The 24,455-nt window shown below is 46.5% G+C and overlaps 1 protein-coding gene across 2 annotated transcripts; it reads left to right on the forward strand.

The window, feature by feature from the left end:
* The first annotated feature begins 4,695 nt into the window (after positions 1 to 4,695).
* On the forward strand, positions 4,696 to 23,194 carry HMGCS2 (3-hydroxy-3-methylglutaryl-CoA synthase 2). 2 transcript variants are annotated; one of them, XM_077332300.1, is made up of 10 exons: positions 4,696 to 4,893; positions 9,412 to 9,869; positions 14,078 to 14,203; positions 16,803 to 16,967; positions 18,243 to 18,411; positions 19,484 to 19,654; positions 19,983 to 20,089; positions 21,176 to 21,301; positions 22,189 to 22,318; positions 22,747 to 23,194. In XM_077332300.1, the coding sequence occupies exons 1-9, from the start codon at positions 4,790 to 4,792 to the stop codon at positions 22,293 to 22,295; spliced, it is 1,533 nt and encodes a 510-aa protein (XP_077188415.1). In that variant the 5' UTR covers positions 4,696 to 4,789; the 3' UTR covers positions 22,296 to 22,318; positions 22,747 to 23,194. The 2 variants fall into 2 exon arrangements, with proteins under 2 accessions (XP_077188415.1, XP_077188416.1); XM_077332301.1 differs by having other exon boundaries at positions 22,750 to 23,194.
* Positions 23,195 to 24,455: the final 1,261 nt, after the last annotated feature.

Below are 24,455 nucleotides of genomic sequence, written 5' to 3' on the forward strand. Positions count from 1 at the left end.
TCATTTAACCCAACATGTGAAATATTAACGGAGCTAATCTTTCCTCCCACAAATCCATTGCAGTTTGGCCTGACATAAATTGGAGGTGGGTTCAGCTTGAGAGGCGGTTCAACATTGTTTTCTGTGGTCTTTTTCATCGATAAAAAGACTAATTATTATGGTAGTGTTGAAATAATAGGCATGGGTTCTTCCCTTCTGCTGGGTTTGGATCAAGAAATCTACACAATGGGACCATCCACTCTTAGGGTATGGGTTTTCAGGAAAGCATGAAAAAACAATTGAATGGGAGACCAAGCCCACAAATTGCAGCAAATCGGAACTTCCTTGGTGGTGTCCCAAGTACTAACCAGGGGCAACCTTTCCTAGCTTCTGTGCTCTGACAAGGTCTGAACAACAAAAATAGAGTCCAGTAGCAACTTTAAGACCAACAAAGGTTTATTCAAGTCATGAGCTCTCGATTGCATGCACTCTTCCTCAGACTAATGAACAACCATCATCAACTGCTCCCCATCAAGAACCGTGGATTCCGTCATCATTACAGATGTTTTGACCGTTATCTTAGTCAAATCTGGGATTCCTGAACCATTTCCTGTTAGTTTAAGAAATCTAGGGAGCTTGACAATTACTGCCATTGTGAAGTGTCTCCATACTTTCCTTGATTTTATTGGAAACCTCACGTGTGCCTATAGAGTGCCACCAAGGCTCAGTTGACTTATGGTGACACCAACAAGGGGCTTCCACAACCAGTGAGAAGCAGAGGTGGTTGGTCATTGCCTTCCTCTGCAGAGCCTTCCTTGGTGGTCTCCCATCCAAGTACCGACTAGTGCAATTAATTGATTAGGACTTCCTCTTTCAAGTACAATGAATTGATTAGGATTTCTTTAATAGGGTGACAGCCTCTGGGTGGGACCTGGGAACCCTCCAAAATTACAGCTTATCTCCAGACGACAGAGACCAGCTGCCCTGGAGAACATGGATGCTTTGGAGGATGGACTCTGTGGCACAGTACTCCACTGGTATTGAAACTAACAGTTTTGGTTATTTTTAAGTTAGCTAAAAGCCCTGACCTAGAGGTCCCAGGCTAGCCTGATCTTATCAGACCTTAGAAGTTAAGCAAGGTCAGCCCTGGCTAGTAACTGGAAGGAAGGAATGCCAAGGAAGTAATGATGTTTCAACCCTGGGGTTTCTTGACACCCTGGAAGGGTCCCAAATGGGTGGGAGTTAGTTAATTTTAGTATTTTTAAAATTTGTTAAATATGTATTGTGAGATGACCAGATATGGTCATGTCAAACCATCCACCCCTCCCCAAATGACCAGTGATGGGCCTGAAGGGGGTGGGGATGGGAAGGGTTGTGGGTGGGCGTGTCCACAATTGTGCCACTTCTGGGGTTTCTCAAAGACTGAAGATGTTTCAGGGGTTTCTCGATGGTAAAAAACTTGAGAAAGGCTAACGTAGATAAAGGCAATAGCACACAATCTTTGTTTATCTCTTGCCTTGAAAACTCCATGAAAGGTCACCATAAACCAACTGTGACTTCACAGCACTTTACACACACGCAAAAGCCTACCAGTGGTGGTGGGAATGGTGAGAGATGGTGGGCATGAGAGTTATTGGTGGGAACATACTGCTGGCCTGGATTGGGTGGTTCAAAAACCCACACCTTCCTACCCATATGGTGGGCAAACCTACTCAGACTACAATCTGTCCAAGAATATCAGAGCAAAGCAGGTTGGGTGACTACTGGACCAAATCAGGGCTGAATCTGCACGGAGCTTTTATTCCAATCCCAGGTCAATTCAATCCCTTTCATCTACACTGAATGCAACTTCCATTTTGATTTTCGCCGATTTAAATTTTCTCTGCAACAAGCATGATTGTTCCGGAGTGACCCTACCTTTTCCCTGCGATATCCTGGAGTGGATATAACCCTCGATATCTGAAAAATCGGCATGAGTAAGCATACAGCTGTCTGCTTGTCCCGAACTAAATTGCTGCCAATGCTGTAGAAAAGCCCTGATTGGCCAGGGCGTCAGTTCAAAGGCTTCCTCATTCCCATGTTGCAAGGCTTTCTTTAAAGAGGAAACCCTAACTTCTCTTGGCAGAAGCTCCAGAAGCCTTAACTTCTCTTGGCAGCGATTTGCCTCTTGGATTTATTCCCCCTCCTCTGCTGTCTCCAATCCTCCCACTCTCCTTGAAGAAAAGAAAGAGGCTCCTGCTTCACTTGGCTCCCCCCCCCCTTCTGAGCTTCCCTAATCACATGCAGAACACTTTCTGTTTCAATGGGAAGGGATAGAGGAAGACCCAAGTTCAAATCAATCTGGATTCAGCAGGATCCACAACAGAATAAACAAAATAAGTGCAGAATGAGCCCAGGAGAAACCACATTAATAGTCTCATGTGGGTAGCCCTGTTGGTCTGCTGTAGAAGAGCAAGATTCCAGTCCAGTAGCACCTTGGGGACCAACAAGATTCCTAGGATACAAGCTTTCGAGAGTTAAAGCTCCTTTAATCAGAGTACTGACTTTAAAAAGCTTACACCCTGGAAATCTAGTTGGGCTTTAAGGTTTAACTGGGCTTGAATAGAGGAATAATTGGAGGATGATACCATGTGGGTACTCAAGGGGGGGAAATAACTCCAGTAGGAGAGCCACAGTGGTCTGGCCGAGTGTGGGTATCCAACTGCAGCAACCTTCACCATTCTTCCAAGAAACCAAAGCCAAGGGAGGAGACAAGATAAAGAGTTGTTTCAGTCTGCGGTTCAAAATTCCAGAGGTCAGACAAGCACAATAGTCTGGTCCAAGAAGTCAAGGCTTTCAGGATTCAAACAACATCTTAGCATACAGCTTACCCTTCATGCACACCCCCACAATGTCCCTCAAGAGGCTTTATAGTTAAATGCCAGCTGCTCAGATGTAATCCTGCAATGACTCATCACTTTCAGCAGGTAGCTGCCATCTAGCCATAAGGCAAGTGCTTCTCCTTTAAGCCTGCAGCTGTGCTGTAATCCTGTGCTTTTGCCTCTCTAATAGTGCAGGTGATCTGCAGGTCTGGCTTTCATCTTTTGTATCAGAGCTGGAGGTGACTCTGTACAATCTCTGGCCTGTAAGTCTTGGCATGCTTGTACTTGTTTGTCGGCTCCTGTTGCTTCTGACTTGGCAGTGGTGGCCCCTTCCTCCTTTGAGGAATCCTTAACATTGCTGAAACCTGGCTGACCCAGCACATCCATGCTGATGTGGAAGCTGTCTCAGATGTACCCGGTACTTTACATCAAGGCTTTTCAACGTTCATCTCTGCAACAGGGCTTTGAAAAGGTAGCAACCCAAGCCAAAGTCATATCCTTGTGCCTGCAGCACCTCGGACTTTTCCCGGCCTCAAGCCCCAAACATTCTAAGCAATGGAGGGCTATCACAGGGATCCTCTTGCCAACCACTCCATTGGTCAAGGTGAGCCAGAGCTGAATAAGGGTGGAAGGAGAGGAAAGGGCTTCAGTACGGATGGGAAGTCACAAGAGAAACCATTATAGGAATGAAGAAGAAGAAGAAGAAGAAGAAGAAGAAGAAGAAGAAGAAGAAGAAGAAGAAGAAGAAGAAGAAGAAGAAGAAGAAGAAGAAGAAGAAGAAGAAGAAGAAGAAGAAGAAGAAGAGTTGGTTCTTATATGCCACTTTTCTCTACCTGAGGAAGTCTCAAAGCGGCTTACAGTCGCCTTCCCTTTCCTCTCCCCACAACAGGCACCCCGTGAGGGAGGGGAGGCTGAGAGAGACCTGATATTCCTGAAGAAGAAAAAGAGTTGGTTCTTATATGCCGCTTTTCTCTACCCGAAGGAGGCTCAAAGTGGCTTACAGTCGCCTTCCCTTCCCTCTCCCCACAACAGACACCCTGTGAGGTGGGTGAGGCTGAGAGGGCCCTGATATTACTGCATAAGAAGAAGAGTTGGTTCTTATTTGCTACTTTCCTCTACCTGAAGGAGTCTCAAAAGGGCTTACATTCACCTTCCCTTTGCTCTCTCCACAACAGACACCCTGTGAGGTGGGTAAGGCTGGAGAGAGCCCCAATATTACTGCTCGGACATAGCAGCTTTATCAGCACCATGGTGAGCCCAAGGTCACCCAGCTGGCTGCATGTGGGGGAGTGCGGAATAGAACCTGGCATGCCAGATTAGAGGTCCGCACTCCTAACCACTACACCAAACTGGCTCTCATTCATTACCATAGTTGGTAAAAATGTGGTGAGAGATAAAAGAAGGAAAGTTTTGAAAACAGAATTTAAAAGAAGAGTTGGTTCTTATATGCCGCTTTTCTTTACCCAAAGGAGTCTGAAAGCAGCCTACAGTCGCCTTCCCTTTCCTCTCCCCACAACAGACACCCTGTGAGGGAAGTGAGGCTGAGAGAGCCCTGATATTCCTGCTCCGTCAGAACAGCTTTATCAGTGCTGTGGTGAGCCCAAGGTCACCCATGTGGGGGAGTGCAGAATCAAACCCGGCTCGGCAGATTAGAAGTCCGCACTCCTAACCACTACACCTAACTGGAGAGCTTCTTGTTCAAAGATGCCATGAAAAAAAGGAAATTCCTCTGACTTAGATGCTGCAGAAGAGGTACTGAGTCTGCCGGTGTGCAATGACCTTTGTTTGTGCAATAGCGTTGGACATACCGGTTGTTCACTTGATAAGGGCAGGGAGGGACTAAGCTTTCTGTGGACCGAGGGGCTCAGAAAAGCCCTTTTAAAAGCCAGAAGAGCCAGGGAGGGCAGTTACTCGGGCGCCTCGCTCAATTCCCAAGCTGACCTGTGAGGATGTTCCGGCTTTTCAGCCAAGCAAAGCGTTGCTTGCAGGTGAAACAGGGACTGCGGAGGTCCCTTTGCTCAGCCCGTTTTCCAGCAGCCGTGCAGCAAAACAGGTAGGTCTTGAGGGGAAGGGGCAGCTCTGGGCCATCCTGACCACTGTAGGCTGGATAATGGACATATTTCAGCTCTGGTATCACCATCTCCTGCCTGAAAAGGTTGATGTGAGCATAGTGTTTAAAAAATGATGCATCTTGGAGTCTGGATTAGCCGAGGTCAAAAGGTTCACGTTTTCTCTACACATGTGGAAATGTAGAAGAAGAAGAAGAGTTGGTTCTTATACCCTGCTTTTCATTACCTGAAGGAGTCTCAAAGCAGCTTACAAACACCTTTCCCCAGAACAGACACCCTATGAGGGAGGTGAGGCTGAGAAAACTCTGAGAGAAAGTCCCACCCAGAAGGTCCCAAGTTCAATCCCCAGCATCTCCTGTTAAGGATCAGGTACTTTGTGATGTGAAAGATCTCTCGAGATCTCAGAGAACTGCTCCCAGTCTGAGTAAACAATAGAAGAAGAGTCGGTTTTTATATCCAGCTTTCCACTGCCCAAAGGACTCTCAACATGACTTACAATCTCCTTCCCTTCCTCTCTGCACCCTGTGAGATAGGTGAGGTTGAGACCATTTCCGCATTAGGTTTTTTGCTCGGATTTCCATTTGCATAGGGTTGAGTTTATTCCTCCATTTCCGCATTGAAATCCCCCTTTTCAGGCGCAGACCCGACTCACCTCCTCAGCTGGCCCGCAACAGGGGAATCCTCAGAAATGAGCTCTGACAGGATTGCTCTGTGAGAACAGCACTATCAGGGCTGTGATGAGCCCAAGGTCACTTCACTGGCTGCATGTGGAGGAGGAGCAGTGAATCAAACCCAGTTCACAGATTCAAAGCCACCACTCAGCCACAACACCACACTAGCTCTGGTGTAGTGACTTTGATGAACCCGGAGAGAGATTTGGTTATACAGCAGCTTTGCAGAGTTCATGTGCACATCTGAATCATCTCTAGAACAGGTTAGCCAAGGGGGCCCCAAGCTTCTCTTTTGAATGCTGATGCCATGTAATGGGCACAACCACAAAATGGCCCAAGCACAGGGGGTAAGAAGGGTCGATTAAAAAAAAAATGCAGTGAGATGGAAGAGTCCGAGAATAAAACAAACCCTGCAGTGGCAGCTGTCACTGAATTGCTATTCTAATCTTTACAGCCAATCAGATCTCAAGTGGGCAGTCAGAAGTCCTATTGGACAGGAGCCCACTTGGCCTCACCCACTTTCTGAAAACAGTTCTTGGGTGCCAGGAAAGGTGCTGGCAAGCATTATGCTTCCTTCCAGGCAACACGTAGGGGATTCTTGGAGTAACCAATTTGGCCAAGGAACATAAGAGTTTAAGAATTATGCGGAGGCTAACCATATGAGTCAAGTTTGAAAGGAATGCCCTTTGGCCCAATCCGCAGTCCCATCCGGCAGTGTTGACCTTGCACTGGCCTAACCAAAGGCCTCTGCATTAAACATTAACCTCCATAGCCAGTCTAAGGGATTTAGAGACAGACAGTCGTGGTTTTCGGATTAGGTTTGGGAATGGAAAGGAGGTCGGCGAGGAGGTGGGACAGCCATCAAGGCTATTTATCAAGGGCCAGCTGGATCTTCGAGCAATCGCAGAACAATCAGAGGGCCGAGAAACCCCTTGGAGGGCATGCAGACAGGCAGGCAGAGAGAGTGGGATAAACAAAGAATAATTTTCATCTTCTTCAGCCCCAAGCATTGTCTTTCAGTAGCCTCAGGCAAGATGCGTTCTCTACCTCATCGGTAAATGAGAATAAGCGAAACAAAGTTTGACTCCAGTGGCCCTTTGTAAAAGGAAGGCAATAATTATGTCAGGATTGGAGATGAATGGGCAGATATACCCTTAGCTGAGGGATGTAATTAATCAATGTGTAATTAACTGAGAACCTGCCATTGGGCTCCATACATCTCCTCTCAAACGAGGCATCTTTACAGCATCCTACAGCATCGATCCAAAATGCAATAAGCAATCTTCTGCTTTGGAGTTCTATAAAAATGCCTCCCTGTCTATATCGATTTCCTTCACTATGTTTCCCCCTAAAATTAAACCCAAGTAAATGATAACCTGGTGGGAGCCTTTCCCAACTTTTTTTTACTATTGAGAGATCCCTGAAGCATCCTTCAGGCCTCGTGAAACCCCAGAAGTGACACGATTGTGGGATGTCTGTAAACAATTTAGACTTGTAACGTTGAACAGAAAGGCTTTTAATTGTTTTTGACAGGAACAGCACACAAGAACAACTGTTTTTTTTTGCACCCCGTTTTTTCCTACCCAAAGGAATCTAAAAATGGTTTACAATCACTTTCCTTTCCTCTCCCCACAACAGACACCCTGGGAAGCATGGCCGTGTACATGCCCACCCAGGACCCCTCCTCTTCCAACCCCCTCCAGATCCATCATGGACCATTTCGAGGGGAGCCTGGTCGACATGACCATATATGGTGTCCATTTTGACCATATATGGTCATGTCACTTGATGAAAGTTTAACAAGTGTTAAAAAAAGTATAAAAATGAATTAACTCCCACCCATTTGGGATACCCTTCCAGGGCCTTCAACCCCCCCCCCCCAGGGTTTCATGTAACCCAGGTTGAGAAAGCTTGCCTTATGGACTTAGCTTGTTATTCCTGTCTGGTCCCTGAATCTGTTAAACATCTTCATCATGCTATATGATAATTTCCTGCTCACCCTCTATCTAGATGTGATGTTGATGTTGATGTTAGCCATTCAGCCGACTCTGACTCTTGGGGATCCTATGGCTCAGTTGTCCCCACGATGTTCGATCTTGCACCGCTTCTTTTACTTGTGTGATATTCTGGCCTGTGTCCATTTTGATCATATCTAACAACCGCGTACTTTGTCGGCCTGGTTTCCTTTTTTCCATTGAAAAAAATCCTAGCCTAATTGCTTTCTCCATTGAGTTGGATTGCATGATATGGCCAAAGTAAATGAGCCAGAGTTTCGTGATTTTACCTTCTTTATCTTTGACAATGCTTTTGCGAGCAGTAAATGGCATTTGGAATGTCTTTTGTGCAAAAGCATATCTCATGTCTCCCTATTTGTAATCTTCTTTTAACTGCTTGCATTTCCTGCTGGATTTCTCCCAGGCACATTATAAAATCCAGGGCTACGCTGCAGGTCTTTACTCTCCCCCAGTCACTGAGTACTTTTGGCCCAGTTTTGGCACATCATTGGGCACCATATTGAAATCATTTGAAAGTGTTCCATATTATTTTCTTGGCAAATTTTTTTGCAAGGTAGGTTGCCAGGTCTTTCATAGACTCATAGATTCACAGAATTGGAAAGGACCTCCAGGGTCATCTAATCCAACGTCCTGCACTATGCAGGCCCCTCACAGCTACCTGCCTATCCATAACAATCTCAATTTCATGCCCAAGTGATCTTACCAGTCAAAAACCTCCAGAACCCAGACTGGCCTGGAGAAAATTCACCTACCATCCCACAGTGGCAAGCAGCAATTCCCTAGGTATGCCAGGAAGGGCCACAAGAGACACATCCCTTCCTGCCCACACATTCACAATCTGCCTAAATTTACAAAATAAATATTTCTAGCCTGTGCTTAAAAACTTTCAAAGAAGGAGAACCCACCGCCTCCTGAGGAAGCCTGTTCCACTGAGGAACTGCTTTTACTATCAGGAACTTCTTCTGGATGTTTGGCTGAAAATTCTTTTGAATTACTGTATATACTCACATATAAGCCCAATTTTTCAACCCTTTTTTAAAGCTGAAAAAGTCCCCCTCCGCTTATATGCGGGTATATATTTTTTTAAAGCTGCCAGGGGGGGCGGGGGTGGGAGACAAGTATACTTAACTGAAAAAGCAGATACAAGAAGCAGAGACACACCAAGCCCAGGAGGGACAGTGGGAGCGGAGGGAAGAGCCAGGACCAAGAAGGCTTGTTGTTGGATTGTTTCCCCCTCCTGTTTTATGAATTTGTTAATACCTTATCTGTTTCAGTGTTTGTGTTTTTAAATGTTCTGGTCTGATTGATTGATGCTAGGGAGTCCTCCCTCCGAAGCTGCCATTTTCTCCAGAGGAACTGATCTCTGTCACCAGGAGATGAGCTGTAAAACCGGGGGATCTGCCTGTTTTATGATCTAGCATCAGCCAAACTTATTCGCCCACTAATAGACACGATGCCGTATCAATCTAGTGCAAAGCCAATTAGAGAACTTCTGTTGGATGAAAAGCGTCAGATCTCTCTGTGGATGGTGAAGTTTTGTGCCCTTGTGATCCATGCATAAAGTTCCAGAAACGGATCCTTTATATAGAATTCCTAACACTTTAAAAATATTTTAGAATATCTTTCTTTAAATGTTAACACTTGATTGTCTGATCGTTTATCCTAAAGTCCCACAAGCTTTTTATTTCTTATATTCTTATATTTTGGTCTAAGACCATATGTCTAAACCAGGGGATCCCCATGTCCCACCTGGAGACTGGCATCCCTACCTCCTCCTCCTCCTGTAAAAAAACTACCCTCTCTGCTTCCTTTGCAGGTTTTCTACCACTTCTCACCAAACCCAGGCCCAAACCACCTCCTCATGGCCCAAGGATGTGGGTATCCTTGCTCTCGAGGTATATTTCCCTTCCCAGTACGTGGACCAGGTTGAGCTGGAAAAGTACGATGGTGTTGATGCTGGGAAATACACCATCGGCCTAGGCCAGAAGCAGATGGGCTTTTGTGCTGCCCACGAGGACATCAACTCCCTGTGCCTGACGGTGGTGCACCGCCTGGTGGAGCGAAGCCGCATTTCCTGGGACTCCATTGGCCGGCTGGAGGTGGGCACCGAGACCATCATTGACAAGTCCAAGGCAGTCAAGACTGTCCTGATGCAGCTGTTTGAGGACTCGGGGAACAGCGATGTGGAGGGCATCGACACCACCAATGCCTGCTACGGAGGGACCGCCTCCCTCTTCAACGCGGCGGACTGGGTGGAATCCAGCTCTTGGGATGGTATGTCATTCCACCCTGGGCCAGACTCGCCTGTTTCCATGGAGCAGATAGCCTCTGGCTTGTGTCTCCAGTAGGCAGGGTTGCCAAGCTCCAGGTGGGGCCTGTTGACGGATGAAAGATGCACATTGGCAAATGCCTTGATTAGGTAGCTGAGTGAAGGGTTTTTATGGGAAAAAGGTAGGGTACATAGGAAAATGGAAGGGTTTTTTTTTTAAGAGTTCTCTTGTGAGTGCAGTAAATGAAAATAGACATGATTAAGGCAGTGCCTCTTCAGACGAATACAACGGTTTTATTCGAGGAAATCCATCAGTGATAGGATAGGGTGAAATAGTGAGTTATTTCACTAGTACCTCCACAGTCAAATGGTTGAACAATTCTGGGTTAGAGTACCGGACTAGGATCTAGAGCAGGGGTAGTCAAACTGCAGCCCTCCAGATGTCCATGGACTACAATTCCCAGGAGCCCCTGCCAGCGAATGCTGGCAGGGGCTTCTGGGAATTGTAGTCCATGGACATCTGGAGGGCCGCAGTTTGACTACCCCTGATCTAGAGCATTGGACTAGGGAGACAGTTTTGAATCTATGCTTTGCCTTGGAAGCTTGCTGCGGGACCTTGGGCCTGTCCCCTGATCTCAATCTAACCTACCTCACAGGGTTATTGTGAGGATAAAGTGAGGAAAGGGAGAAAGTTTTCAGTGGCTTTGGGTTCCTGTTATGGAAAAAAGGTAGGGTACATAGGAAAATAAATAGCTTCACTGTTAAAAGCAAATTATGTATGGGCCAATTTGTTTCGTAGCTCACTTGGATTGAAAAAAGGTTGGCGCTGGTTCGTAGGGGAAGCTACCTGGTTTGGAAATGGAGAAGGGAGAAAGTTTGGGGGAACAAAATGGCTTTTGGGTGGCAAACGTCTTAGAGTTTCTCAGTCGCCCGTGGCCACCGGCTGGGGATGGGAGCACAGAGTTAATTTATTTATTATTTGGTGTATATTCCAGGCCCAAAGAGCCTCTTGTGGTGCAGAGTAGTAAGGCAGCAACATGCTGTCTGAAGCTGTCTGCCCATGAGGCTGGGAGTTCAATCCCAGCAGCCGGCTCAAGGTTGACTCAGCCTTCCATCCTTCCGAGGTCGGTAAAATGAGTACCCAGCTTGCTGCTGGGGGGTAAACGGTAATGACTGGGGAAGGCACTGGCAAACCACCCCGTATTGAGTCTGCCATGGGAACACTAGAGGGCATCACCCCAAGGGCCAGACATGACCCGGTGCTTGCACAGGAGATACCTTTACTTTGACCTTACCAGGCCCAAGTTGCCAAATCCAGGCTGAGAAACTCGAGAAGATTTAGGGATGGAGCCAGGGGAGGGCAGGGACCTCAGTGGAGTATAATGCCATAAAGTCCACCCTCCCAAGCAGCCATTTTCTCCAGGGGAATTGATCTCTGTGGTCTGGAGATGACCTATAATTCTAGGGGACCCAGGTTTCATCTGGAGGCTGGCATCTCTAACTGGAGATGTGTTGTTGAAGGAATACACTTGCCCTAAGCCCAGGCAACAAAATACGCAATCAAACCCACAGATCAACTGTGTTGACATGTTTTTAGGCCATTTGTCTAACCGAGCAGGGCTGATCCTCTATGTTGTCATTAAAAGAGGCTTTTGAGATGCACAAAATCTTAATTTTTCACAACAATTTTTCACAAACTTTTAGGCTTCCTTTCTTCCTGCATAAGACACTTGTGGTTCTTGCCCTGGGAAAACCCACCATTTGAAACTTCTTACAAGGTGTTTCTGATGGGTTATAATGGGAGGGCTCAGCATTTTTCAAAGAGCACATGAATGGCGTAGGAAGTAATCCTGTGCAGGCCTACTCTGGAGGGAGCCTCATCTTATTCAGTGGGACTTACTCCCAGGAAAGTGTTCTTAGAATGGCATTCATGGGCTATTTCATCAGCAATTTGCAGTATAACCAACTGTTGACTGAGATCTGTTCCAGTTAGGGTTGCCAACCTCCAGGTGACACATGGAAATCTATTACAATTGATCTCCAGGTGACCTTGGTCAGTTCTTGAAGAAAATGGCTGCTTTGGAGGGTTATGCCCTGCTGATGTTCCCCCCCCCTCCCAAAATCCTTCCCTCTCCTGGCTTCACTCCTAAACTCTCCATCTATTTCTCTACCCAGAGGTGGCAACCCTAGTTACAGTGCTCTTTCACATTTAGAGCTAAGGTAGTGCAGTGGTTAAGAGTGGTTGCCTCTAATCTGGAGAAATGGGCTTGATTCCCCACTTCTCCTCAACATGCAGCCAGCTGGGTGACCTTGGGCCAGCCCCAATTCTCTTGGAGCTCTCTCAATCTCACCTACCTCATTGAGTGTCTGTTGTGGGGAGCAGAAGGGTAGGCAATTTGATACTCCTTTGGGTGGTAAAAAGCAGGATTCTTCTTCTACTGCTATGGAAATCTTACTTAACTCCTATTCTGCACACACTGGATAATGTGCATTCAGTCCACTTCAGAAGTAAAGTTCCCTGCAAGTAAAGTTCCCTGTTTCATGCTAAGGAAAATCCTGCTGCAAAAGCACATTGAAAGTGCATTCTCCAATGTGTGCAGAATGGGAGTTTTTTACTCCTCCATCATGTAGTTTAGAACTGGGCTTTCCAACAGGTTTTACATCAAGAACTTTATTATATCTTTTATTTTATTTAAAACATTTATTACCCTACTTTTCTCCCAAGCAACAGGAACCCAAGAAGGGTAACTGATTTTAAAAACCACATAAACCATATAAAATTTATAATAACACATTTTTACTACTCATACTCTGAACACTTCAACTGCTGTCAAAACATTCTTATCTAGAGATGCCCACTTAGGGTTGCCTGTTGTGGCTTGGGAAATACATGGAGAATTTGGAACTGGAGCTGGGAGTAGATGGAATTTGGGGCAGGGAGGGACCTCATTGGCATATATTGCTATCAATTCCACCCTCTAAAACAGGCATTTTCCCCAGGGGAACTGATCTCTGTCACCTGGAGATGAGCTCTAATTCCAGGTGATCCTCAGGTCCCACCTCCAGATGGGCATCCCCATGGCCAGTGGATGGATGCATCAGCAGACTGATATAGTGCTATGGATACTGATTTAAATCTAGCTCACTTTTCTGCTGACAAAAACTAGAGGCACATGGGCAAAAGCCATGTGGGATCGAGGCTGTGATAAGGAGAGGAATGGGTCAAGGTGGAGTGAAGAAGCTGGCATGATCCAATCCAGTACACATAATATTAAATGTGCTGGGGTTGGTTTTTTGAGAGTTCATGCTTTGAAATACAATTAGAGCTACCTTCTACTTCGGTAGCTGCAGCCCAAGCTTACTTCAGGACCTGATCAAAGGTTTACTGAGAAGTGTTGGAACAGCAGATAAACTTTTGGACTTTGAGTTCAGGGAAGACTTCATGGCACAGCCTTTGACAAGTCCCCTCTTCCCCCCGGCCACCTTTCTAACACGTATCCATTCAGGGGGAGAAAATAACAGCCTGTGTCATGCTGTTTTGTGGGTGAGGAAGCAGGCAAGAGGGAGTGCAACAGGTGATCAGGACACTGGGTAGGCAGAAAGGACAACCAGGAGGAATGCCAGTCTGGAGAGGAGCTGTAATTGGAAAGAATAACCAGATCCTACCTGGAGGTCCCTTGGAATTACAGCTCCTCGCCAGACTGTGGGGAACACTTTCCGCGGAGAAAATGGCTGCTTTGGAGGGGGGAGGGTCCATGGCATCATATTCCATGGAGCCTAAGCCCCCCCAGGCTCCACCCTCAAATCCACAGGAGTTTCTCAACTAGGAGCTGGCAACATTACCACCCTATCCCGTGCCGGGAGGCCTGGCAGGGGGCAACAATGGAAGCAAGTAACCAGCTTGGAGTGGTGGTTAAGAGCAGCAGCTTTTAATCCGGCGAACCGGGTTTGATTCCCTGCTCCTCCACATGCAGATAGCTGGGTGACCTTGGGCTAGTCAATGCCTTGTTAGAACTGTTTTCAGTTGGTTGTTTGGTTGGTTGGTTAGTTGGTTGATTCCTTCCTTCCTTCCTTCCTTCCTTCCTTCCTTCCTTCCTTCCTTCCTTCCTTCCTTCCTTCCTTCCTTCCTTCCTTCCTTCCTTCCTTCCTTCCTTCGCTCTTTCTCTTCCTTCCTTCCTCCCTCCGGGCTATGAAAATGCTTTTCCCATCCCAGGACGTTATGCCTTGGTGGTCTGCGGGGACATCGCTGTCTATGCTACTGGGAACGCCCGGCCAACAGGTGGAGCAGGAGCTGTGGCTATGCTGGTTGGACCCGATGCCCCTCTGACTTTGGAGAGAGGTGAGTATCCAGATTCTGGCTGAACAGCCAGATTCTATGCACAGTGAGCAATTTCAGACGCAAACCCCTTCTCTTGCTGTTTTTGTGGCACCTGAACATGTTGGCTAAAGGAGGTGAAATGGCGGCAGGAGACATTGTTCCTTTGCAAATGGGAATAAATTTGGGGAATGACCATGACTTATTTCAGAGTAATGTAAATGCAATGTATGGCTGCCAACTCCAGCTTGTGAAATTGTGGAGATATGGGGGTGGAGGGGTGGAGCCTGGGAATGGGAGGGTTTGGGGAAGGTATCCCCCCAAACAACCATTTTCTCCAAGGGAGTTGGTATGTATAATTTAAAGATCAGATGGAATTCTAGAAGATCCCCAGGCTCCACCTGGAGCTCGGCAGCCCTATGCTGATTAGCTATATACCAAAGTCAGGACAGCCTTATGACATTATGGGCAGTTCTAGCACAGGAGAAGGAAAAGATGCGAGTGCTCTGCAGGGAGGTTCATCTGCACATCTATAAGGCAGCCCCGTCAAAAAGGGAATTCTGTGGGCCTTCGTGAAGCCCCGCTGTATACACAGCAGCCAAATTAAATGTGCATCAATTCATACATCCAAACTTGCCGAGACAGGAGTTCTCGAGAGTCTTGCGGGTGGGAAAATACGTTTGTGTCACTAAAATGTTTCCATCTCTGACAGGTTCCCAGGAATGTGGAAGGTCTTAACAAACTAGGAAGCTCAGTTGTTTTCACGCAGAGTGGCAGACTTGACATCTGGGACAATGAGCCCTTTCATGTCTGAAATATTAGTATGCTAAGGCTGTTTTCAGAGTCCCTGTGTTGGTTTCATGCCCAGATCTGTTCCACATCACCAGTGCCCCAGAACTAAGAATAATCTTTGTTTTCCTTTTGGACAGTCCCGCCACTGGCTGCCCTTCAATTGAAAGTACCAACTATCATGTGCAAAGCCCTTTTGTGACCTTGGCCACTGACATCCCCAAAACTCTCTCTCCCCCTTTGTTTCCCCACCACTGAGCAGGGTCTCCTGCGGGTGCTGATCTTCAAATGGACTTTAATATAGTAATTATTAATAATTAATAATAATATTAACTAATCATAATTAATAACAATATTAACAAGTATTATTAAATATTGATAAGTGTTATTAATAACAATATTAACAGTAATTATTAACAGTAACAATATTAATATAATATTATTAATAATAATAAAATTTATATCCTGCTCCCTCTCCCCCAAATGGAACTCTAACAACATCTGAAACACACCTGATAAAAACAATGCAAAAGGTACAATTATAATGATAAAGGATAAAACGATTAAGCTTCATCCAGCCGTTATTTCTCCCAGTGCTTTCATTTTAGGCATCTTTCTCTTTTCTTTATGAAAGTACGCCTTGTGTCTCTTAAGCCTGAAAATGCCACTGGTCTGTTTATTATTTCAACGTTGTTTTGAGGAGTTGAGGAGTCTCTGAGGTAGTAATCCCAAAGAACTAACCTTGACTTCACTCCAAAGTGATGGTAGCTTACTTCAGGCTGTACTTCCTGTTTAAATGAAAAGCTGGCAAGGACTCTGCCAAAGCCTGAGGTACAGATAACCCCCACAGATTGCTTCTTGGTAGAAAGATGGAATTTTTACAGGTATCAGTATTTTTAAGTGCCATTAATTCTTAAGGGAATGAACCATTGGTTAATGAGAGAGTAACTACACAGCATATCATTCCTGTGTCCATCTCTTAGGTCTACCCTGGGCCCTCTTAAGCAGATGTGTCCTGGGAGTTCCCAAATGAAACCTTGAATCTAAGGTACCTGTGGGCCAATTTTAAGGTTTCCAGCTCTTGGTTGGGAAATAACTGGAGACTTCGAGGTGTAGAAGTTAAGAGTGATGACATCTAATCTGGTGAGCCAGGTTTAATTCCCCACCTCCTCCACATGCAGCCTGCTGGGTGACCTTGGGCTTGTCACAGTCCTGATAGTGCTGTTCTCACAGAGCAGTCCTGTCAGAGCTCTCTCTGCCCACCTCCCTCACTGGGTGTCCGTAGTGGGGAGGAGAAGGGAAGGTGATTATAAGCCAATTTGAGATTCCTTCAGGCAGTGAAAAATGGGGTATAAAAACCAACATTTCTTCCTCTTAGACATTCTAAAGCAGGGGTGTCCAAACTGTGGCTCTCAAGATGAACAAAAGCTCATGGTAATTGTAGTCCATAAACACCTAGAGAGCCACCATATGGCCACCCATGTTCTAGAGGTTCACATTATTACAGAACTGGGCTGCAACCAGAGTTGCTAGCCCCCAAACATCTCCCAGAATTACAACTGATCTCCAGGCAAGAGAGATCATTTTCCCCAGAGAAAACGGCTATTCTGGAGGGTGGACTGAATGGTATTATAACCTGCTGAGGTTCTGCCCCTCCTCAAATACAGCACTCCTCAGGTCTTACCTCCAAGTCTTCAGGATTTTCCCAACCTGGTGATGGCAAACCTAGCTGCTTCTGCTGTCCTCTTCTGTACTCTGGAAGAATAATAATTCAGCCTGGGCCTTATTCTCTCTCTCACTGCCATAAGAAAACCCCTGGCTTCTTCCTCCCAAGGTCTCCGGGGAACCCACATGGAACATGTCTATGACTTCTACAAGCCAGACTTGGCGTCGGAATATCCGATGGTAGACGGGCAGCTCTCCATCCAGTGTTATTTTCGAGCTCTGGATCGATGCTACGCCACATACCGCAAGAAGATTGAAACCCAGTGGCAGAAAGGTCTGTAACAGAAGAATGAGGGACCATAAAATAACCCCTTCTGGTATATTTTCCCAATTCTGTCTTGTTGCGGATGAGTCTCTATAGAAAGTTCCAGCATCAGGGGTTAAAGGTAAAGGTATCCCCTGTGCAAGCACTGGATCATGTCTGACCCTTGGGGTGATGCCCTCTAGCGTTTTCATGGCAGACTCAATACGGGGTGGTTTGCCAGTGCCTTCCCCAGTCATTACCGTTTTACCCCCCAGCAAGCTGGGTACTCATTTTACCAACCTTGGAAGGATGGAAGGCTGAGTCAACCTTGAGCCGGCTGCTGGGATTGAACTCCCAGCCTCATGGACAGAGCTTTCAGACTGCATGACTGTTGTCTTACCACTCTGCGCCACAAGAGGCTCTTATCAGGGGTTATGCAGTGCATTTCTGAGAAGGTTCCATCCAGGGATGGTGACCTCTAAGTGGTGCCTGGAGATTTGCTGCTTTAACACTGAGCTCCATGCAATAGAGATCAGTTCCCCTGGGTGTATTATGCATTATGGAAAACTCGCCAAAAGACTGCCAAAACCAATGCCTTATTTTTTAATCCTTAACTTGGCACCGTTTTCGCAGCATGAAACACACTGTGTTATTTTTCTTTTTGCAATGCAAATGCTGGCTACAGTTTCGACAGCATTTTACCAGCGAGGCTTCTGAAACTAGCTTTACGGCGACTTTGCCTTAACTCCAGGTGGCTTTCTAGTTGCCAATTTAGAGCGATTTCCCCCAGAAATCAGGCCTTTATAGCTTGATTTCCACAGACCAAGGCTCTCTGTCTTAAAGACACTGGCTGCAACTGAAATGCTAATTGTGGACAGCGTTAGTTGGGGTGTGAATGACATTGCCTAGCAATGGAATTCCCTCTTCAAACTCTCATCCCCCTCCCAGAGTTACAATAGGAACTTTTTGAGGTGCATAATTGCTGGGGAGGAGGGGAAGCACAGTATCACAGCTTGTGCATAAATGGGAATGTTTTAAAAACATTTTTAAAAGCAAAATTTTAAAGGGTTGGTAAACTGATTGCATCAAAAACTGATACATGCATAATAGGCCCTGGAGAAAATGTCTGCTTTGATGGGTGAACACTTTGACACTCTACTTTGTGTGCTCATTATTTCCAGATCCATCCTAGTCTGAGGTTTTGGTATATTCCACTACTTCTATCACTCTCTGCCCTCTTCCTGGCTGTGGTTTCTAGGTGGCCTATGATTTTCTAACTTTTTATGTTCTTTTCCTCCGAGGCAGCTGGGATTAACAAACACTGTACTCTCGAAGACTTCCAGTTCATGATCTTCCACACACCATTCTGTAAGCTGGTGCAGAAGTCCCTGGCGCGAGTTGTGCTCAACGATTTCCTGGCATCCTCCAATCCAGATGTTGAGAGTGCAATCTACAAAGACCTGCAGGACTTCAGGTCAGTGAGGCTGCAGGAGTTCCACATCTAGCAGTACAGGCAAAAGGCATGGGGAAATGGAGAGCGGTCCATTACAAACCTTGTAAAGGAGAATGCGGATGAAAAAAACTGCTTAGTGGGTGCCATGACACTTCTGGGTCATATGGCAGGAATGATTGGTATAAGATGATATTATGACAGGCTGTAAGATAGTTCTTGGGGGGGGGGGAGAATTAGTACCTAATCCCTAAAGGGAAATAACATTTCAAGGTCATAGTGATTTTTGTTAATTTTATTGGGGTTTTATTGTACGGGGGTTTTATCATGTAACCCACCATGAGCTGGTTAACCAAGAGTGGCAAGAAATAAATTAGATAGATAGAGGGTGGGTGGATGGATGATAAGTAGATAGGTAGGTGGATAGGTGGGTACGTAGATAAGTCGGAAGATAGGTAGGTGGATGGGTAGGTTGGTGGGCAGCTGGGTAGGTAGATGGGTGGGGAGGAAGATGGGTAGATAGGTAGATAGAAGGTGGGTGGTAGACAGACAGACAGACAGATAGTTCAGTAGTTTCACACTGGAGCCCCCCCCCCCCTTGAAATGTTTTGCAGGGGCTGAGAGTCGTGCCATGGATTGCCTGGGGAGGTTGAATGTAGAGGTTGAATGAATCAGGAGGGTTCCTGAATGTGGCCATTTTTCATCTCAGAAGTAGAATCGCAGAGTTGGAAGGGGCCATATAGGCTATTTAGTCCAAGTAGCTCAACTGTACAAATGAACAAAGACCCCCAAACCAACTCAAAGGAGTACTCATTACCTTGACCTCGGTAGCCCAAGCAAGCCTAATCCAGTCAGATCTCAGAAGCTAAGCAAGGCCAACCCTGGTTAGTATTTGGATGGGAGGCCTCCAAGGATTTGGGTGGTAGATCTTCCAAGGAACACTAGGGGGCATGATGCAGAGGCAGGCAATGACACACTACCTCACACATCCCTTGCCTGGCTGCCTGACAGTCCTCAGATCCCCTGGCTACACCACACACACCATACGATGCATAAATAATAATAATGGAGTATTCTGGCATTTCTTCCCCTCTAGGAATGTGAAATTAGAAGACACTTACTCCAGCAAAGAGGTGGACAAAGCTTTCCAGAAGGCCAGCCAAGAGCTGTTCAAGCAGAAGACCCAACCTTCCCTCTTCCTGTCTGCTCGCAACGGCAACATGTACACACCGTCTGTGTACGGCTGTCTCGCGTCCCTCCTGGCACAGTGAGTTGCACCCTTTTCTTCCTCCTGGGACACAAGACACCTTGGTCCTCTGTTGGACATCCACCATTCCCTAAATTGTACACTCACTCCTGCTCTTTCCAACATCCTTTCTCTTCCTAATTTCCTGTGGGGGTCCCCTGAGTGAACCTGCAGCCTCTTTCGGAAGTAGGTTGGCTTCCTTGTACAGATGTGCTCTCACAGGAACATCAATGTTCACCTTTACGGCAGTTTCTCGCTGTGTCTCGTCTTCAAATGACCGTCTCGTTCCAGCAAAGATGGTTTGGAGTCCAGCAGCTTTGACTTAACGGCCTCCTTTGAATTGCTGTAGGTATTCTGCCAAGCAGCTGGCAGGTTCCAGAATTGGGGTCTTCTCCTACGGTTCAGGGCTGGCAGCCAGCATGTTCTCCCTGAAGGTGTCTGAGAATTCTGCTCCAGGTGAGTTCCCTCTTGGAACAGAGCTTCTGTTCTCTTCTTCCAAAACCGTTCAACTCTTGAAATACATGGGAGATTCCGTCGGGTCACATGGTGTGCTTGGTGCCCTGATCCCTGAGTAGAGTTGCCAGCCTCCAGTTGGGGCCTGGAGTTATCTTGGGCTTGCCACTGGTCTCCAGGTAACAGGGGGCAGTTCCCCTGGAGGAAATGGCTACTTTGGAGGGCAGACTCTTAGGCACTGCACCCCACTGAAGTCCCTCCCTTGACCCAAAACCTGCCCCCAACAGCTGCCTAGGGCTGCCAGGTTTTCCCTGGCCACCAGCAGAGGATAGGGAGGTAGACTTATCATCCAGTTGGGACCTGGGGATGCCCCAAAATTACAGCTCATCTCCAGACAACAAGAGATCAGTTCCTCTGGAGAAAATAGCTGCTTAGGAGGCAGACTGTATGTTAATATACCACACTGACATCTCTTCCTTCCCCTCCCAAAACTCCACCTTTAGCACGCTCCACCGCTGAAAATCTCCAGGTTTTTCATAGTGCTGTTTCTCCTCTCTCTGAAGCAGCCGCCCATAGGAGGGTCACCAGCAAGCTTTGGTTTTTGGATCTTCCTAGGCCTAGACAAGCCTTTTTCAACCTTTTCATCATTGAGAAACCCCTGAAACATTTTTTTCAGGCTTCAAGAAACCCTGGAAGTGATGTCAGCAGGCCACACCTCCCCGCCCCTAGAAGTCACATGTCACCAGAAGTGACATCACCCCCCAGACACTCCCTCCAGAAGTGACATCACCAAGCCAGTCTCCACAGGAAGTGACAGCACAGAAATATTTTTAGAAGATTTGTGAAAAGAACCAGACCCACACTCTAGGCTGGCTACCAATTTGCTCTTCTTCATCAAAGGGAGCCTGCAGTGGGAGTCCAGACACTGGAAAAAGCAGGTAGAAGGTATGGGACAGACTAGGTGATGCACTGTGTGTCATAAGTGGCCTGTAAGAGACATTTTATTTGCCCAGGGAAGGACAGACTCGCTCAGGTAAGTGGAACAGTCTGATTTCTGCCATGGGTTGTATATGAACTTCTGTCTTACAGGCTCCCCTCTGGAAAAATTGGTCTCCAGCCTTTCTGATCTGGGGGCTCGATTAGACTCCCGCAAATGTGTTCCACCAGAGAAATTTGCCGAGATGATGAAGATCAGAGAGGAAACTCATCATTTGGGTGAGCACAAGATAACAGGACAGATTTAATGTTCCTTGGAGTATATATACGGCATCTGTTCAATGGACCAGAGGATCCCAAGAAAATCTTCCCTCTGTCTTTACCAAAGTTGCTGAGTTTTGCGAGGTGACCCTTGGTGGCTTTACTTGACAAAACAATGGAATTGGGTTGGCTTTCCCAGCATACCAACGCCTTGAGAGCCTGCTTGGTGTTGTAGTTAAAGAGCAGCTGCCTCTAATCTGGAGAACTGGGTTTGATTCCCCACTCCTCCACTTGCAGCCAGCTGGGTGACCTTGGGCCAGTCACAGTTCTCTCAGAGATCTCTCTCAGTTCTCTCAGAGCTCTCACAGGGTGTCTGCTGTGGGGAGAGGAAGGGTAGGCCATTGTAAGCTGCTTTGATAGTAAAAATTGGGGTACCAAAAAACAGTTCTTCTCCTTCTCCTGCCTTCTTTCCCAAGCACCAGAGCACTGAGTTATCATGGGTGTTTTCAGTTTTCCAGAGATATCTTCCCAGGAGATCAAACTATAAGATGTTGAGGAATCAGACACAAATAAAGACCTAACAAAAACTATTGCTAAATTTGCTTGGGTAACTAAAAAATAAGGCAGAGCTGGATCAACCCTATTACACTAGATCCATATATAATTGTTCTTATTTCTTAGTTTTTATCCATTCATGATTGATTTTATATCTGTAATCTTATGTTTTCTACTGATTGGTCTATGACCGTGAATAAAAATTGATCGATTGATGTTGACGAATCAAGCCAGCGTCAATAAACACGGTGGACGAATCAGTGACCAAACTCTACAAGAAAGGCATGAGGATGATTACTTTCCCAGCCTCCCCCCTCCACAAACATTCCTCTTACTTTGTCTTTCTTCAGTGGACCACACTCCCCATGGGTCAAGCAGTGACCTGTTTCCAGGGACCTGGTACTTGGAACGAGTGGATGACAAGAACCGCAGGGAGTATGCTCGGAGACCTCTGTAGGACAGGAAGAAGCTGCCATCCCGGTAGGTCTTGGGTAGAAGAAGCCATTATGGAAGAGAAGTTTGAAAGGGTGGGATGTCACATGACCGAAGGCAGCATGAGTTTTGACAACTCAGCTTTTAAGCTGAGCAGTCCTCTTGGTTTTTAGCACTTTTGCATTTTATTTTCCCTCTCTGCCTTTTCCCCTCTGAAAAAGTTGGAGATGCATATTTAGCATAGTTAGAATAGGAACTTCCTGGTCCTTTTCAGCCACTCTCCTCCAGGGTCCTAATTGACTCTTGGGAGGCTTCCTACTCTTTTAAGCATACTTCCTCCCTGCTTGCCTCCAGAACAGCTGTTGAACCGACAGAATATCTGCAGACAATAGCCAGCTGGACAGTTAGGCCTCTTCTCTCCTCTTTCTGTACATAGCTGTTTCTCATCTGAATTACAACTATTTTATTGTTTTAAGCAGCCTGGTGCTCTGCTCTCTCTGCGTATTCATACTCTGCCAGCACAGGAAACACAACAAGCAAACTGTCTGAAGATGGCCTCCAGGTCTCAACGACATAGCAGAGTTCACATAACTGATTGTGCTCCCTGGTTGTCTCTGGAAGAAGCCTCTGCTTTTTCCTTTGTCATCGTTCTGGACGACATTCTTTTCTGAACTGTGAAAGGTCTGCAAGAGTACATCAAGTATTTGATAAGGTTATTGGGCAGAAGGAGGGGGAATTATTTTTGTGCCAGTTCTACCCAATGGATACCATGCCTCTAGGATCCACACACACACACCCTCCTCTTTGTGCACAGGGACTTTGCTAGCTTAATTCTCTTCCCATCTCATCCTCCTTTTGGTTCTTGATGGATTTTATTTTTTGGTTTTGTACAGCTCGAAAGATAATAAAAGAATCAAACAAAAAGCTGTTCCGTGCAGAGCTGTCGTGTGTTTTATGTCCGATAACGTTGGGGAAATCAAAACAAATCCGGGAAAGGAGCATGATTGACATAAGACAGGAGCTCCTCAGGATCAAGGGAACAGATTGGCTTCCGTCCAAGAGTTCTAGATTCGATGTTTAGCAGATGATCTCCTCCCAAAAGAACCAAGAAGATCTTGAGGACTAGCAGCCTCTCCCAGTCAGAAAGCACCAGTGAAACAAGCCCAGTCAGTGGGAATAACCCCAGAGGAGTAAGCCCCTTGTCACTTCCATTTAAGCAACACCCACTCGATCAGATCATACGGTGATAGAGCTGCACAGCAGATACATGCAAAGTAGCTAATCCATCCTCCCGTCCTAAAAGTAGCATACTTTAGTGAAGAGGTAGCCAGCCTTATTGAACTTGTGAGCACTTTTGGCATTTATGTAGTGGGCACCACAGTAGCTTCGACACCATCTCTTCCGTTACGCTTGGCAAAGAGCACTAAGATCCAGTGACCAGGATTTGCTCAGTGTCCCTGGGCCCCCAAATAGGCGAAATCAGCCTGGTGGAAGACTGAGACTAATGCAAGGATTCCCAACCAGGGGTCTGGTTCACAAAAGTGATGCCTCCTGGGATTTTTTTTTCTGAAGCACTTCCCGTTCCAGTGAGGCGGACGAAAGCCAGGACTGGCTGGATGATTTTGAGGAAGGAATTATGGGAAGGAAGCAGGGGGGGCACCATACTGAAGACTAATGCTTGAGTGTGGTGCTTCCTTGATCTTAAGCAGCAGGGAGACAGCTGAATGGGAAGACCCCAGGCCTTGGGGACCTCCAGCTAGTTAACAGGTTCTAGTTATTTCGCTCTGCCACAGCCTCAGCTTGGTTGGAAAGCTGGCCTCTCCCCTCACTTGGGTTTCTCTTGGCTTCTTGAGTCTGGACAATACAGGAAAGCCAGTGTGGTGGACTGCTTAAGAGCAGCGACCCATAATCTGGAGAATCAAGTTAGATTCCCCACTCCTCCTCCACACGATGCCTGCCGGGTAACCTTAAGCCATCCACAGTTCTTCCAGAGCTCTCTCAGCCCCACTTACCTCACAAGGTACCTGTCTAGGGGAGAGGAAGGGAAGGCGATTGCAAGCCACTTTGAGACTCCTTTCGGTAGAGAAAAGCAGGGTATAAAAATCAACTCTTCTTCATCTGTTGACATTTGACATTGTAGTTGGTTTGTGCATTTTGACTGTGCTAGCATTTTGTGCAAGCGGCT

The sequence above is a fragment of the Paroedura picta genome, chromosome 4 (genome assembly GCF_049243985.1).
Source record: "Paroedura picta isolate Pp20150507F chromosome 4, Ppicta_v3.0, whole genome shotgun sequence".
Lineage (NCBI taxonomy): Eukaryota > Metazoa > Chordata > Lepidosauria > Squamata > Gekkonidae > Paroedura > Paroedura picta.